This window comes from Loxodonta africana, chromosome 11 (genome assembly GCF_030014295.1).
Source record: "Loxodonta africana isolate mLoxAfr1 chromosome 11, mLoxAfr1.hap2, whole genome shotgun sequence".
Lineage (NCBI taxonomy): Eukaryota > Metazoa > Chordata > Mammalia > Proboscidea > Elephantidae > Loxodonta > Loxodonta africana.
This window is the reverse complement of record NC_087352.1, coordinates 71,993,317-72,009,787: the sequence shown is the minus strand read 5'-3', so window position 1 is coordinate 72,009,787 and position 16,471 is coordinate 71,993,317. Positions and strand designations below refer to the sequence as shown.

General features: G+C 44.4%; 1 protein-coding gene across 1 annotated transcript in view; it reads left to right on the top strand.

The window, feature by feature from the left end:
- Positions 1–214: 214 nt before the first annotated feature.
- The window catches only part of LOC135232859 (FH1/FH2 domain-containing protein 3-like), a 236,060-nt gene continuing 219,803 nt past the window's right edge, over positions 215–16,471 (top strand). Inside the window, exon 1 of the mRNA XM_064294596.1 lies at positions 215–403. Within this exon, the coding sequence (XP_064150666.1) occupies positions 239–403 (165 nt within the window). The 5' untranslated portion in view covers positions 215–238. The remainder of the gene's footprint in view (positions 404–16,471) is intronic.

Here is a 16,471-nt window from a genome sequence, read left to right as displayed (position 1 = left end):
AGGGCAGCAGCGCCAGGAGCGTGGGGGGCGGCGGAGGGGCGGAGCCGGAGGGAAGGAGGGAGCCCCGCCCCGCCCCGCCCCCCGCGGCCGGAGCAGTGGCTGCAGCCGGCGCGCCCAAGCTTTCCAGCCCGCAAGCCAGTGAGCGGCTGCCGCGGCCTCCCCCAGGCGCAGCACCACAGCGGCCCGGCCCGCGGCCCCGCTAACCCCGGGGCCCGCGCCCCCGCGGCAGGGATGCATCATGGCCACGTTGGCTTGCCGGGTGCAGTTCTTGGACGACACAGACCCTTTCAACAGCACCAACTTCCCCGAGCCCAGCCGGCCGCCGCTTTTCACGTTCCGGGAAGACCTCGCGCTCGGCACCCAGCTGGCCGGGGTCCACCGGCTGCTGCGGGCGCCACACAAGGTACGGCCCGAGGGGCGGGCGAGCCCCCTGGTCGCAGTCCCTGCCGCGGTGGGCGCTGGGGTGAGGGCACCGCAGGGCGCGGCCCCGGGAGAGGAGCGCAAGGGCAGATCCCCCCTCTCCCACTCGCTGGCGCGGGACCCTCCGGGCCGGCCGGGAGGACAACCCGCGCTCCGGCCCAGAACCGGGGGCGGGTGCCACCGAGCAGGTGCCGCGCCGGCCAGAGGCGGGATGGAGAAGGTTCCCCGGCGCCGCGCCGTTAGCTCGGCCGGGTGGGCGGGGTGGAGCTCGGACGCCGGTAGCCGGCTCGGGCGGGCGCTCAGCGGCGCGCGGAAAGAACCAGCTCCCTGTGGGACTGGAGACCCTCGGAGGAGACCCCCGAGCGGGGCCCGGGAGAAAGCCTCTCTCAGGCCTCTGGGGCCGCTGCGGTCGGGCGCGCGACCCTAGCGACAAAGCACGCTTCCCGGAGACACCTCCCTCCCTCCCCAGGGAGGAGGGAGCACCGCCGAGGACGCCTACCGCGCGCTACGCCGGCCCTTGGGGTAGCCCCTTTTTCTTCTAAGGAGAAGCAGGTGGCCTTGGGAACCTTGGAGGAACGGTCGCTGTGGGAGGAGGGGCGGGGGCGCGGAGGGGCGGCGCGCGCACAAAGCTTCAGCCTTGCAGCCCGAAATGAGAGTGCCCTGGGAAGAATGGCTTCTCAGTCCACTAGATTGAGAGGTTGAGTTCTTTTCTTCTTTTTTTAACCCTTTGCGGGAGGACAGGCATCTTGCAAAGTGTTTGTTGCAAGGAGCTGGGCATTGAAACCTAATCGTTTCGTTACCCAGGAGAACCTTTCCTCCCACTTAAACAGATTGTCTGCACCTTGAATAATTACCTCCCTGGTGCATTTTCTGCTTAGGGTGCATATCAGAGCTTTGAAGTGATTTATTCCTTGAGGATCAACATTGACAAATATTTGGAAAAGATAACCCTTGATGCCGAAAAGAACCAAACTGATTTTTAAAAATTCTTCAGATTTCTGTATGATGTACACCTGCCATGGAAGTAGAGGGACAGATTGTTAGAGGTTGTGGACTTTGGTAGTGGTGTTTTTCTCCTTTTATTAGTGTATCAGAGCTCTTTTTCTTTTCTACTTAATTGGTAGCTCGTCCTTAGGAATGAGGAATGGGGCAGTTCCATCTCCTTATGACTTTGTACTGGAACAAGATGGAGACTGTATGTGAAATCTCTTTGGCCATAACAAGTGTGTGGATTGGGCGATAGAGGGACAGAATGACCTGTTATGGATTGAGCTTATCAGAACCACTTTTATAAATTAATTTGGTTCTTCTCAATTGGTGGATTCAGTTCGAAGTTTTTGAAGGGCTTCCTCCACATCATTCCATTCATTATGGACTCTGATTACAGTGATCTTTTGTTGAAACCACTGAAGACTCCTAATTGTGGCCTTGTAGCTTTGAAGTGGTTTTCTTGGCTTTCAAGCCCTATAGACATGGGTTGACCTTTCAAGCTGGGAGCTAAAGTAGATTTTATAGTTCCATGGAATAGCCCAGTGGTCTTTCTGGGGTATCTCTGGTCTTCTGGGAGGAAGGCCTGAATCTCCAGTACTGCCCTGTGCCTACCCCCAACCAGAAACCACAGCACAGCAGTTGCACTGGCTCACAGAACTTTCTGAGATGTCCCCTGTGGCATAAACAGAACCAGAAGATGTCCCACAGAGACCTTGACCTCTAGCTCTAGCAACCAGCCACCCTCCGTCCCCGAGTCTTTCACCCACATACCCCTACAGTAATACTTGGATGTTTGGCAGTAGTTTTTCACATCTAGAGTCGAGTGAGTGGCTGATTGGATTAATGAGGGGTTTGTAAAGAGAGTTCAGGGCATGTATGGAGCCCTGGTGGTGCAGTGGCTGAGGGCTGGGCTGCTAACCAAAATGTCAGCAGTTCAAATTCACCAGCTGCTCCTTGGAAACCCTGTGGGCGGGGGGCAGTTCTACTCTGTCCTATAGGGTCCCTATGAGTAGGAATCAACTCGACAGCAATGGGTTTGGTTTTGGTATGTGCCTAGGTGCAGGAGCCTTGGTGGCATGGTGGTTAAGCGCTTGGCTGCTAACTGAGGGGTTGGCAGTTCAAACCCACCCAGCGGCTGGCTCCACAGGAGAAAGACCTGGTGATATGCTCCCATAAAGGTTGTAGCCAAGAAAACCTAATGGGGCAGTTCTTCTCTGACACAGGGGGCACTATGAGTTGGAATCCACTTGATGGCACCTAACAGCAACAACATGTGCCTAGGTGCACATTCATATTTTTAAAATGGCGGTTAATTTCCAGCAGGGAATCTCAGAATTGGACAACCCACCTGTGGTAGAAATAACTAGTGATTTTTGAGCACTTGGTATGTAGGGTGTGCTCTGTCAAGGCTCAGTGGGTTCCCTCATTTAATACTACACGGCTCCATGAGGTGGAGACTTTTTTCTTGGTATTCTTTTTAATTTTATTGTGGTAAATTGTATATAAAAAATTTTTGACATTTAAACCGTTGAAGTAGGCATTTAAGGAAACTGAGGCAGAGAGCAGTTAAATAACCTGATTTCTCAGCTAGTAGTAAGGAGCTGAGATTCAAACCGGCTTGTGGACCTCGAGACTCCAGTGCTATTCTCATTCCTTGAACCAGCTATGTGGCTGGGGCAGGCAGACGCTGTACCTCCTGGGGCTTCCTCCTGGAGTTTACCAGATCACCTTCTTGTGCCAGACACTTCTTGGCCTGGGGGCTGGTGAATGTTTCACGCATGAGTAAGGGCCTTGAGGCAGAATTCCGGGCCTGGTAGAGTTTGTAGTCAGAAGTGGGAACAGTTGCCAACCCTGCTGTGAGTTAGCTAACCGAGGTGTCCCCGACGAGCTGTTGCCTCAGGCCCCTGCCATGGGTGAAGTCTCTTGGGCCACAGGGAATGCTTCCCCATTGAGCTCAGCCTTAACAAGACAGAAAGTTCCTTGGAAGGGCACATGGAGACGCTCTCACTCAGTCCTCCTGCACATTCTAGGCCCTGGGGGAGTAAACTTTCGATTGAAGTAGACAACACATGCAGAAAAGTGTATGGGTCATCAGTGTGCTGCTGAACGAATTTCACTAAGTGAACACACCCATGTAGCCAGCCCCTAGAAGAACCCTTCAGAAGGTTCTAATTTTTAAAGTTCTCCTAGGGATACTCCTGTGCTGAGAGCCTGAGCTGGAAAATCTCTAAGGCCCTTCCTGGCCAAATGTGAATCTGTGCATCTTTTCTTCACCTAATTGGTGTACTAATTTTGTTCATATCTGCTGACTCTATTAGATGTTGTTCAGTGTTACGGATTGCATTGTGTCCCCCCAAAATATATGTTGGAAATCTTGATCTCTGTGCCTGTGGAGGAGCCCTGGTGGCACAGTGGTTAAGAGATTGGCTGCTAACCAAAAGTTTGGTAGTTCAAATCCACCAGCCACTCCTTGGAAAACCCTATGGGGCAGTTCTACTCTGTCCTAATGGGTAACTATGAGTCTGAATTGACTCCATGGCCTGTGGTTACAATCCCATTTGGGAATGGGTTGTCTTTGTTATGTTAATGAGACAGAATTAGTGTAGGGTATGTCTTGAGTCAATCTCTTTTGAAATATAAAAGAGGTTAAACAAGCATTTGAAAAGCAGCGATGGGGGAAGAGAGATGCCAAGCCACATGAAGATTGCCAGGAGCAGAAGCTCAGAAGAGACAAGAACCTTTCTCCAGAGCCAACAGAGAGAGAAAGCCTTCCCCTGGAGCTGGTGCCTGAGTTTGAACTTCTAGCCTACTGGACTGTGAGAGAATAAACTTCTGTTCATTAAAGCCATCCACTTGTGGTGTTTCTGTTATAGCACCACTAAGATGACTAAGACAGACTTCTAGCCTCCTAAACTGTGAGCAAATAAACTTCTGTTTGTTAAAGCCATCCTCTTGTGGTGTTTCCATTATAAAAAAAATCAGACCAAATCTGTTGCCTTTGAGTCAGTTACGACTCATAGTGACCCTACAGGACAGAGTAGAACTGCCTCATAGGGCTTCCAAGGAGCGTCTGGTGGATTTGAACTGCCGACCTTTTGGTTAGCAGCCAAATGCTTAACCACTGTGCCACCAGGGCCCCATTTCTGTTATAGCAGCACTAAATAATTAAGACAATCAGTTAACATAACTATTGTCTTGGACAAAAATGAATATACTGTGTTTATTTCTATTAACCACCTCCCCCCCCCAAAAAAACTAAATTGGTAGATTAAAAAACCAAAACACAGAACAGCTTGGTGGTTATATGTTTTGGCTGGACTAGGTGAGGCCTTGTTTTCAAATCCTTCGCAAGTAGGTGTTTGTTTCTGGTTTAATGTTTTACAAGAAAAACAGTCATTATAGGACTCTAATTTAGAAAAAACTTTACAGCAGAATTACTAGACTCAGAGAACTTTTAAAATTTAAAATGTGTTTGGATTAATTGATGGTAAAGGCATTTAAAGCTCAAAAGAGTCTTTTTTTTTGCCTTTGATAGACAAAACTGGAACTGTAGAACATTTAAAAAAACTAGCATACATGTCAAATGGCAATTATGACTTGGTAAATTTTTTTTTAATTTAGTTCAGGAAGTGTTTCAGTTCCCACTGTGAGCTAGACAGCTGTCGTTGGATGTCCTCAAGATGATTCCTACTCATAGCGACACCATGTGACAGAGCTGAACTGTCCCATAGGGTTTTCTAGGCTATAATCTTCATGGGAACAGATTGCCAAGACTTTCTCCTAGGGAGCCACTGACTGAGTTCAGACTGCCAAGGAGTTAACCACTGGGCCACCTGTAGACAGTACAGTAATAATTGCTACCATGTCCTAGGTGCTTGCCTGAGCTGAGTATTATCCTAGACAGGCATCACCTTATAAAGCCTACCCCCCATCTCCCCCAGTGATCCAGGTATGATACTGTTGACTCTTACAGTACAACAGACCAGAAGCTGAAGGAAGTCACCTGGTCACACAGGTGGGAAGCTCCAGACTTGGCATTTGATACCAGATGTGAGCTCTTAGCAACTCTTCTTTTTTTAAATAACTCATTATTGTTTCTTTAAATATTTTATCATCTCCACTTTTGTGTCTTAAATGTCCTCCTTCCGGGCAGCATGTCCACGTTCCAGCAGGTATCCTATCATTAGATCAGGCTCGGCCCCTCTTTAGCCCTGCCTGTGCTGCGCTCATTCCTTTCTCACTGCCTCTGAGGTTACCTGGTTGCCTCAGCTATCCCCCACCTGTTAAATAGCCAATTGGAGTGAGGATTAGAACCTTGCTACTCAAAGTGTGGGCCGTGGACCATCAGCATCCGCTGGCTCTTATGAGAAATGCACACTCTCCGGCCTGCTGACCAGAATGTGCGTTTTAGTGTGATACCTGGTGATTTGTGTGTACACTACAGCCTGAGCAGCATGGATTAGATGATCTGGGCCAGTCTCTCAGTACATGGGAGCTCTTAAACTGTCTCTGCCTGTTCGCAGATAACTTCCTTGAGGGTGAAGATCTGGCTGCCCAGTTCTTCAGTGTTCCCCTGAAGCTGAGGAGTGCTAGGATGAGTGTGCATTAAGTTCATTGATGGGTGTACATATAGAACACAAATCCACTGGTATTATTGCTCTAGTGAGTTTCCACATTAAGCCTTTTAAGGGATACATCTGTTTGTTACATTAATATTTTTAAAAGGTGAGCTCATTAGCAAAGTTGGTAGACGTATTGTGTCATAGCATCTTAGGACAACACTGTTAAGAATGTTGTATGAACTGGAGGGAGTAGTTGAATCTGCGAACAGTTGAATCTGATTCTACCATGATTAGCTCAGCTGGTTGGAGCTGCACTGTTGAGATCAGGATCATGGGATTGAACCCTGTATGGGTCAGTTGGCTTTGCTTCATGCATGGCCACAGATTGCATCAGTAACCCAGCCAGACATCCAGCAGGTGCTGCCGTGGCTGCCTGCAAGAATCCAGGTTGGAACAGACAGGCAGAAGTCTTTGGGGGGCAAGGGGCTAATATGTACTGAGCTTGTGCCAGGCACGGCACTGTAGGCTCCCATGCATAACCTCATTGTATCCTCACCACAACCCTAGCAGGCAAATAATGAGGTCCCTCAATTACAGATGAGGAAACTGAGGCACAGGGAGGTTAAGCAGATTGTCTGTGGCCACACTGCTTGTAAGTGGAGGAGCTGCAATTTAAGGTCAAGGTTTTCTTTTTTTTTTTTTTTTAACTCCAAAGCCTGTAGCCAACTGTGTCCCATTATTAGAAAACCAGCAGAGCACATGCTGTCTGGGGGCCGTGGGCGACTGCATTGCTTGTCACAGGGCTGTAACTTAAATGGTTGTGCTCTGCTAAGTTCCTTCCAGTGCTGACGCTCTGTGAGTCTGTCCTTTTGTCCTCGGAGTCCAACCCGCGTCCCTCTGGAAAACAACAGGACTGCCTTCGGCCTTCCCCTCTGGACTCTGAAATACTAGTTCTTAGGGTGGCAGATTTAAAACTGATTAACATGCTGAGTCCAACTAAGGAACACCCTTCCCCCAGCCCTCATTCTTTTTTTTTTTTTTTTATTGTTGTAAAAATATAGGTAAAAACATTTGCCAATTTAGCATTTTTTACATGTACAATTCCATGACACCAGTTACATCAATCATGTGTGCTACCATCACCAGCATCCATTGCCATATTTTCTATTCCTATAAACAGAACTCAGTGCTAACAAACATTCCCCTCTTTTCCCCTCCCTCCCGCCCCTGGTAACTACTGTTAAACTCTGATCTCTGCGTGTTTCTGGCCCTCATTTGTCTCCGTGGCTTATTTCTTTCTAATGTTTTGAACACTTGGGATCTTTTCTGTCCTCAGATGGAGGACAGTCACCAGCCTTGACCTCTGTGCTTCATCTCACAGTGATGTTCCTGTTGCCTGTGGCTGGCTTGGGAATGTCCCAGAAGCCTTTCAATTGGCTTTCTAATCAGCATAGCTGGTTCCACTTCTATAAGACAGCTTCAGTGATAGCATCTTGGGTTTGTCAGCATTCTGCTTCTTTGCAGAGACTACCAGGCTGTTTTTAGCTCTTTTATTGCAAAGTGTTTCTGAACCAAGTAAGACAGACTGGGGAAAATTAAGTTACAGTGAATGTTAAGCTTCACAGGAATGCAATCAGAAACAAAAAACAAAAAACCAAGTGCTGTCGAGTCGGTTCCGACTCATAGCGACCCTACAGGACAGAGTAGAACTGCCCCATAGAGTTTCCAAGGAGCGCCTGGCGGCCAATGTCTAAATTGTGGGAAATTACAGTTTCTCCAACAGTACCTTGCAAAGAAAAAAAAAAAAAAAAGATGAAAAGAAACCTTAAGTTAAAAGAGATTTAAGAGCTATACCAACCAATTGCTGTGTACAGCTTGAATACTGATTCAGACAAATAACTTTGCAAATAAGTATTTGAGATAATTGGGAAACTCAAGCAGTGACTAGTATAAAAAATTAATTTTAAAGTGTGATAATAGTATTGTGGCTACATTTAAATAAGAGTCTGTATCTTTCAGAGATACATACTAAAATATTTATAAATGAAATTACAGGATGTCTGGAATTTACTTCAAAATAATCCAGGGTGAGGGGCAAGTAGATAGGTGGGTGTATAGAAGGACCAAGATAGGCCATGAGTTTAAGCTGGTTTATGGGTCTGCGGGTTTTTTTTTTCCATACTACTCTCTACTTTTGCATATGTTGAAACATTTAATAAAAGAGCTTAAAAAATTGGGTTACAAATTACAGTGTTCCTTCTGTGATCAGAGTTCTTATTAAATGTCACTGTGTGTCCTGAGCATGTTTGCTATGGCTGAGGCAGCTGACCATTAACCATTTTTTTGTTGTGCCTGCATTGATATTTCTTTTCCCACCCTATAACTCATAGTGACCCTACAGGACAGAGTAGAACTGCCCCATAGGGTTTCCAAGGAGTGACTGGTGGATTCATACTTCTGGTTAGCAGACAGTCTCTTAACCACTGTTGCACCAGGGCTCCCTATGACTGTGTCCTCCCTAGGATCTTAGAAAAAAGAGTGTAGGACATCAGGTTTATGTTCAGAATTTCTTTCTAGACTCAGCCAGTTTTTATGATGAAGTCAGCAATGATCAGTACATAAAATGTTAGTTTAGTAAGGGAAATATTTGTTGATAGCTGCTGTTGAGTTGGCCCCTGACTCATGTTGACCTCATGTACAATGAAACAAAACTCTGCCCAGTCCTGCACCATCCCATGATCAGTTGCAGATTGTGCTGTGGTGATTCACAGGTTTATACTGACTGATTTTTAGAAGGAGATCACCAGGCCTTTCTTCCTAGTCTGTCTTAAGCTCCACTGAAACCTTTCGACATCATAACAACACAAGCCTCCATTGACAGATGGGTGGTGGCCGTGCATGAGATGTATTGGCTCAGAATCAAACCTGGATCTCCTGCACGGAAGGTGAGATATTCTATCACTGAACCACCAACGTAGGGAAATGCTGAGCTAGAGATATTATATGTGTGGCTTTAGTATATGCACCTAGGCTTTTAATCACTAAACTGAGATGTTGCTAAGGCTGGAATAAATGACACCAGTATAAAAGCACTCAGCTTCCCAATGGCCATTGCAGCCCATGACATAATGCAGGACCACACCACGGTCTTGCCTAATTCCTAGTGAGCCAGCTCTGCCTCCACCTTTGGTACACCTCAGGAGGGCATCTTGGAATGTAGTGAATGGTAGTGATGTTTTAATTATGAAAATATAAGTGGATTTCTAAGTGTATGAATTTGTAAGTGTAATTTATATGAAAATGTAAGTGGATATTACTTACTATTACAGTCAACATTTGATTTTGTATGGGCAGATTAACCTGTTTGTGGATTAACTATTGGACAGGAGAAGATAGCTCATTTCTTTAAAAAAAAAAAAAATTACTATGAATCAGCAAAAATATCTGTATACCAGAAGTTTGTCTGTTTTTAGAGCCATATAGTAACAAAAGAAATATACATTGTATCTATTTGCAGCTTGGGCACACACCTCCTTTTCACCAGTTAGATTTGTAACCTATACGTTAAAACGTTGGACTTTGTGGGAAAATGTTAGAAAAATCATCTTAAAATGATTGAACAAGTTGAAAAAAGGGAAAATGTTAAAGGACTTATAGTTCAGTATAGAACAGTACTCCTAGGATTGGCAAGAGGGAAATGGACAGTTTCTTGAGCACCTCATTGAATATTTTTAGCATTCTTGAAAAGAAAACCAAGAAGGCGGGTTCTTTGTTATTGATAAGGATACACTGGCACAATGTCTACTGGTTTTTTTTTTTTGGCAAGGGACGAAGTGCCAGTGTCTTAATAAGAGTGCACAGAACAAGCCAAAGATGTTTTTTGAAGTTCTTAGACTAGAAGAAAACTGAGGCACTTTCTGGCTGTTTTATCCAACTGAAAGAGTGGCTTGGGGTTTAAGGCAATGAATTGATGGATAAACACCTAGTGAGTGGCTAGATGCTGACATGTTTAAAGCAGGTTGGAGACTCTGAGCTGTGGGTCCTTGGAAAAGAGAATGAGGAAGGTTCTTCCGGCAAAAAACCGGGGTTACATAATATGCTGCAGCCGTTCGCTGTGGCTGCCTAGTACTGGCCACAATTTTGACTAAAGAAGTTTATAATAATTACATTCTGTACCACTTTAGCACCAGTTTTGTTTTATCTGTGATTTGAGGTCACCCTTCCTATCCCTCCCATAGTTGTAATTATTCATCCAGTGCTGATAGGAACATGCCACACACAGAGTGTCTCGTGTTGCTGGGGTTGAAACAACTGGTTTGAACGATGCTTTTTCCTTCCTATTTCTCTTTCGTTTTATTAAATGAAAGCATAATTATTTTCAAGGGTGCTGTCTTAGTCATCTAGTGCTGCTGTAACAGAAATACCACAGGTGGATGGCTTTAACAAACAGAAGTTTATTCTATCACAAAGTCCAAATACAGCGTGTGAGCTCCAGGAGAATGCTTTCTCTGTCAGCTCTGGAGGAAGGTTCTTGTCATCAATCTTCCCCTGGACTAGGAGCTTCTCAGTGTAGGAATTCCAGGTCCAAAGGACACACTCTGCTCCTGGTGCTGCTTTCTTGGTAATGTCAAGTCCTCTTGTCGCTTTGCTTGCTTCTTTTATACCTCAAGAGAGATTGGCTCAAGACACAATCCAATCTTGTAGATTGAGTTCTGTCTCATTAACGTAACTGGTATTTACCACACACGGGAAAATCACATCAGATGACAAAATGTTAGACAGTCACACAATACTGGGAATCATGGACTAGCCAAATTGATATACATATTTTTGGGGGACACAGTTCAGTCCATGACAAGTGCTTTGGCATGAAAGCCTTGTGAACAATCAAGAAGGAGCACGCTGCTGCAGCTCATACGCAGGGGCACTGAAGCCCTAGGGAAGGAGCAGGCTGAAGGACTGCAGCTGGAGGTAGGGTGTGTGTAGGGCTGGGAGCATGGTCTTTGGTTCTGTCTCTGACCTGCATCACTTCCACACCCAGGGTTGTATTTCTGGGCTTTCTGCTCCATTGTCTTTTTATATGTTCTTGTGCTAGCACTATGCTCTTAATCACTGTAGTTTTACAGTCAGCCTTGATGTCTGGTGGGGCGGATGTTCTCTCCTTGCCTTAGAACATAACCATTGATGGGGGGAGGAAGGTTAGAGAAGACCAAATATGGCGCATCCAGTGGATTTTAATGTGAAGGAGTAGCCTAGGAAACAGGACTTGAGTGATCAGCTAAAGAGGATCAGGTCCTGTCACTCCTCTGCTGAAAGCCTCCCTTGGCCCGCCCTGTCATTCTGAGTGAACTACGAAGTCCTTAAGTGGCCAGCCCACAGCTCCATGGGGGTGGGGTCTTTTTGTCTGTTTTGTTTACTGCTGTAGCCCCAGACTCTAGAACAGTGCCTGGCACATAATTGGGTTCACAGTATTTTTTGCATGAGTAAATTATCATAAAAGTTAGATTTGGAGAGGAGAAAGGATAGTCTCCTTGTCCAAGCCATGTCCTTCGAGAAGTCCTTTCTGTAAAGTATCAGTAAAGCACCTTCCAGCTGCTTCTCCACGTAACATAATGACCGGTTGCCCCCTATCTTCAGGGGCAGCTTTCCCAGTTTTGAACTTTAGAACCGTTAGAAGACCATTCCTCCCTAACTTTTACTTGGAGAGGAGAATCCTCATTTCCCCACAGATGCGGATGGCGGGGGGCCTGGATGGTTAGTAGGTTGGCTGGGCCCAAGAGGATGGAAATAGGGTGGTTGACAGTAGGTGGTGCCTAGAGGGGGTTTTTAGAGGTATGAAACCTGGGAAGTAACCTGTGGTGGTGGAAGTGAAAAGCCCATGTTTTCCTATGTTAAAGCTGAGTAATATGGACTGTTTTTGTCACTGAAATCGGTGTGTGTGTGTATATGTATGTCTCATACCCTAAAACATCTTCACACTGCAGTTCCTTTTAGCTGTAAACTAAAGCTGTGTTTGCGTCATCAGGGTGACATTGCTGTGAGGGGTTATCAGTGACAAAGCTAGACTCAATGAGGGAAAGACCAAGAGGCAATGATTCCTCCCTTAAATCACAGACAAAGCATCTGTTGTCATCACACAATGAGCGCGTGTATAAATTTCGAGATTGCAGAAAGCACCATGACCCCAGAATTTTGGTAAAAGGTGAAGAAAACAAATCACTTTTTTTCACTGCCTAAAGGGAGCCAGTCTTAACATCTTTTGTGTTGTACCAGAACTTTCTATGCATATTAAAATATAATATCTTGAATACTTTTCCAAGTCATTAAATATTCCTGGAACACACCCACCTTTAATGACTGTGTGGTAATCTTGTCTACGGCTGTATATAATCCATGTAACCATTGCTCCCTGTGCCAGGTTCTTCGCGAGAAAGGGCTGTGTTTTCTTCAGTGTTTATTTCCTCAGTGCATGGCACTTAAATTTTTTTTAAATGAATAGTGAATGCCTGTATGAATGAATGTTTAGTTTCCAATAAAAAAAAAAAATTGGTAATGCGGTTTTATATGTACTCGTAGAAAAAAAAATCTTTGTGCTCATCTCTGATTATTTCCTTAAAATTGAATTCCTATGTGTGTAATTTCTGAGTTGACTGGTAAAGGTTTCATTTTAGATGGGAGCAGTTTACCCCATTTTAAGCACTGGAGGTGGTTGGAAATCAGTGTTGGGTGAGTGAATTGCTGGGCCAGGTTATGAAGCCCAGCCCCAGCCTGATCCTTCTTTTGAATGCAGTTGGTATCCCAGTATCACTGCTGAGAGTGACATTTGAATTCTGAGAATGCCACTAGGTATTCAGAAATGATTGTTAAAACCCTGAACAAATTATGTGTAGGTATCTCCTTGCGTCCCCCACTTCTGAAGGATAAAATCATGATTCTGTTGTTATGCACTCAGCTACTAGTCGAAAGGTTGGCAGTTAGAACTCACCCACAGGTGCCTCAGACGACAGGCCTGGCAATCTGCTTCTGAAAGGTCACGGTCTTGAAAACTGTATGGAACAGTTTTTCTCTGCACATATGGGGTTGCCGTAAGTAGGAGTTAACTTGGAACTGACTTGAGGGCAGCTCACAACAACATTCTTTAAAAGTCAGTGTTTAAAGTTGAAACTATTATATTTCATGTATACAAGATTATACTGGTAAAAAGATACATCTCAATAGTTGTTAATGCTTTGTCAAGACACAGCTGCTTATATGCTCCAGATGAAGTCGTCAGTGATTCCACCTCTTTCTGAAGACCTTTGGCAATGCATACCAAGTCAAAAAAGGATTGAAACAAATTTTTTATTGTGATTTTGGTGAAAGTTTACATAGCAAATTAGGTTCCCATTCAACAATTTCTACACAGATTGTTCAGTGACATTGGTTATATTCTTCACAATGTGTCAGCATTCTCATTATTTCAGTTCTGGTCGTTCTGTTTCCAGTAGTCTACTTTCCCTATCTCCTTACCTTCTCATCTTTGCTTTAAAGCAATTGTTGACCACTTGATCTCATATAGATGATTTTTTAAAGGAGATAATACTCATGGGTGCTATTCTTTGTTTGGTGAGCTCATCTGTTATTTAGCTAAAAGGTAACCTCAGAGGCTAGCTTTGCCCAAGGTTTGAAGAGTATCTAAGGGCAGTAGTCTCGGGAGTCCTCTAGTCTTAAATGGTCCAGTAAGTCTGGACGTTTTAAGAGTCTGAGTTCTGTTCAATATTTTTCTCCCATTCTATCAAGATTCAGCTATTGTGGCCCTGATCAGAGCCATCTAGTTCTTCTGGTTTTAGGGTAGATGAGGCCATGACTTGTGTAGACAGTTCTGTAGACTGGTTTCTTCTTTGAATTTTGGGTTTTTTTTCTTTCTCTTTTGCTCTGGACAAGTAAAGATGAATAGTTGTATCAAAAACGGCTGCTTGCAAGCTTTTAAGACCCTAGACTGTACTCACCAAACTGGGATATGGAACGTAAACTTTATGAACTATATTATGCCAGTTGACCAAGTTGTCCCATGAGACTGTGGTTCTAAGCCTTCGCACCCAGAAAACCAGTCCTATGAGGTGTTTGATTGTATCTGTAATTGTGCCTCCTATGTGCTTTATTATCTATATGACATATGTGCAGGCATACACATATATACATATATAAGCATATATATCTATACGGGAAACTGGTGGCGTAGTAGTTAAGGGCTACGGTTGCTAACCGAGGGTTGGCAGTTTGAATCTGCCAGGTGCTTCTTGGAAGCTCTATGGGGCAGTTCTACTCGGTCTGATAGGGTCGCTATGAGTCGGAATCGACTCGATGGCACTGGGTTTTGGTTTTATACCTATATGTACATACATATATACCCACATATACATACCTATACACATACATGCATATATCTCCACACATATATTTTTTGGTTGTTGCAAAATTATATGTCATAGCATTTGCCAAAGTATCCTTTTTTCTTGTGTACATCTTAGTGACATGTTTTACCTTGGTCAGGCTGTGCTTCCCTCACCCATGTTTGGTGTTACTTTTCCCATCACCAAAAAGATCAAGTGTCTACTATCTAGAGAGTGATCCCTGCACACTTCCCACCCATCCTTGGTAACCAGCAATGAGTGCTGGACTCTGTATATATATCCATTCTTGTCTTATTATAAAAGTAAGATCATAAAATAGTTTTCCTTTTGTGATTGATTTATTTCGCTCAGGAGAATGTCCTCCAGACTCATCAACATTACGTTTCGAGCACCTGTCATTCTTTATGGCTGCATAGTATTCCACGCATGTACCACATTTTGTTTATCCATTCATTTGTTGATGGGCACTTAGATTGTTTTAATCTTTTTGTCATTGTGAATAGTGCTGCAGTGAACACAAGTGTGCATATGTCTGTTTGTGTCACTTTTATTAGGTCTCTAGGGTATATACCTAGAAGTGGAATTGCTGGATCATAAGGTAGTTCTATTTCTAGTTTTTTGAAAAGGTACCATACTGTTTTGCACAGTCTTAGTACCATTTTACAATCCCACCAGCAGTGGATAAGGGTTTTAATCTCCTCACATCCTTTCCAGCATTTGTTTTCTATTATAAAAATGATTTTTGATCTAGTGATTCCACTTAGAGTAATTTATTTGAAGAATTAAATCAAAATGATAAAACACTGTGTATATAAAGATGTTTGAGAATTATTTTAATAGTATAAAGCTGAAAAAACTCAGTGTCCAACAAAGAGAAATGTTAAGTATATTATATTTTAGTATGATAGAATGTAGGGTAGCTATTAAAATAATACATGTGAATCATAAAACATACACTGGAGATGAATATAAGAAATGTCAAAATGGAAGGCCATCTAGAAGGAATAATTTCCTTCTCCCAGACTTGCTCCCCATCCCCTCTTCTGCACCTTACTTATCGGAAACACCATGAGAACTGTGAGTCAGCCTTGACATCTTTTTTTTTTTTTTTTAACTTTTATTGAGCTTCAAGTGAACGTTTACAAATCAAGTCAGACTGTCACATATAAGTTTATATACACCTTACTCCGTACTCCCACTTGCTCTCCCCCTAATGAGTCAGCCCTTCCAGTCTCTCCTTTCGTGACAATTTTGCCAGCTTCCAGCTCTCTCTATCCTCCCATCCCCTCTCCAGACAGGAGATGCCAACACAGTCTCAAGTGACCACTTGATATAATTAGCTCACTCTTCATCAGCATCTCTCACCTACCCACTGTCCAGTCCATTTCATGTCTGATGAGTTGTCTTTGGGGATGGTTCCTGTCCTGTGCCAACAGAAGGTTTGGGGACCATGACCGCCGGGATTCCTCTAGTCTCAGTCAGACCATTAAGTATGGTCTTTTTATTTGAATTTGGGGTCTGCATCCCACTGATCTCCTGCTCCCTCAGGGATTCTCTGTTGTGCTCCCTGTCAGGGCAGTCCTCGATTGTGGCCGGGCACCAACTAGTTCTTCTGGTCTCAGGATGATGTAGGTCTCTGGTTCATGTGGCCCATTCTGTCTCTTGGGCTCTTAGTTGTCGTGTGACCTTGGTGTTCTTCATTCTCCTTTGCTCCAGGTGGGTTGAGACCAATTGATGCATCTTAGATGGCCGCTTGTTAGCATTTAAGACCCCAGACACCACATTTCAAAGTGGGATGCAGAATGTTTTCATAATAGAGTTAGTTTGCCAATTGACTTAGAAGTCCCCTTAAACCTTGGTCCCCAAACCCCCATCCTTGCTCCGCTGACCTTTGAAGCATTCATTTTATCCCGGAAACTTCTTTGCTTTTGGTCCAGTCCGCTTGAGCTGACCTTCCATGTATTGAGTATTGAGCCTTGACATCTTTTTACCCATTTAATTTTCAAACCCTGTGGAACTGACCTGGTTAATATGTTCATAGCTGTCTCCTTCCCAAGCTTCTCGGCTCTCGTTTGGTCTCCTTGCTCTAGATTATAGCCATTCGAC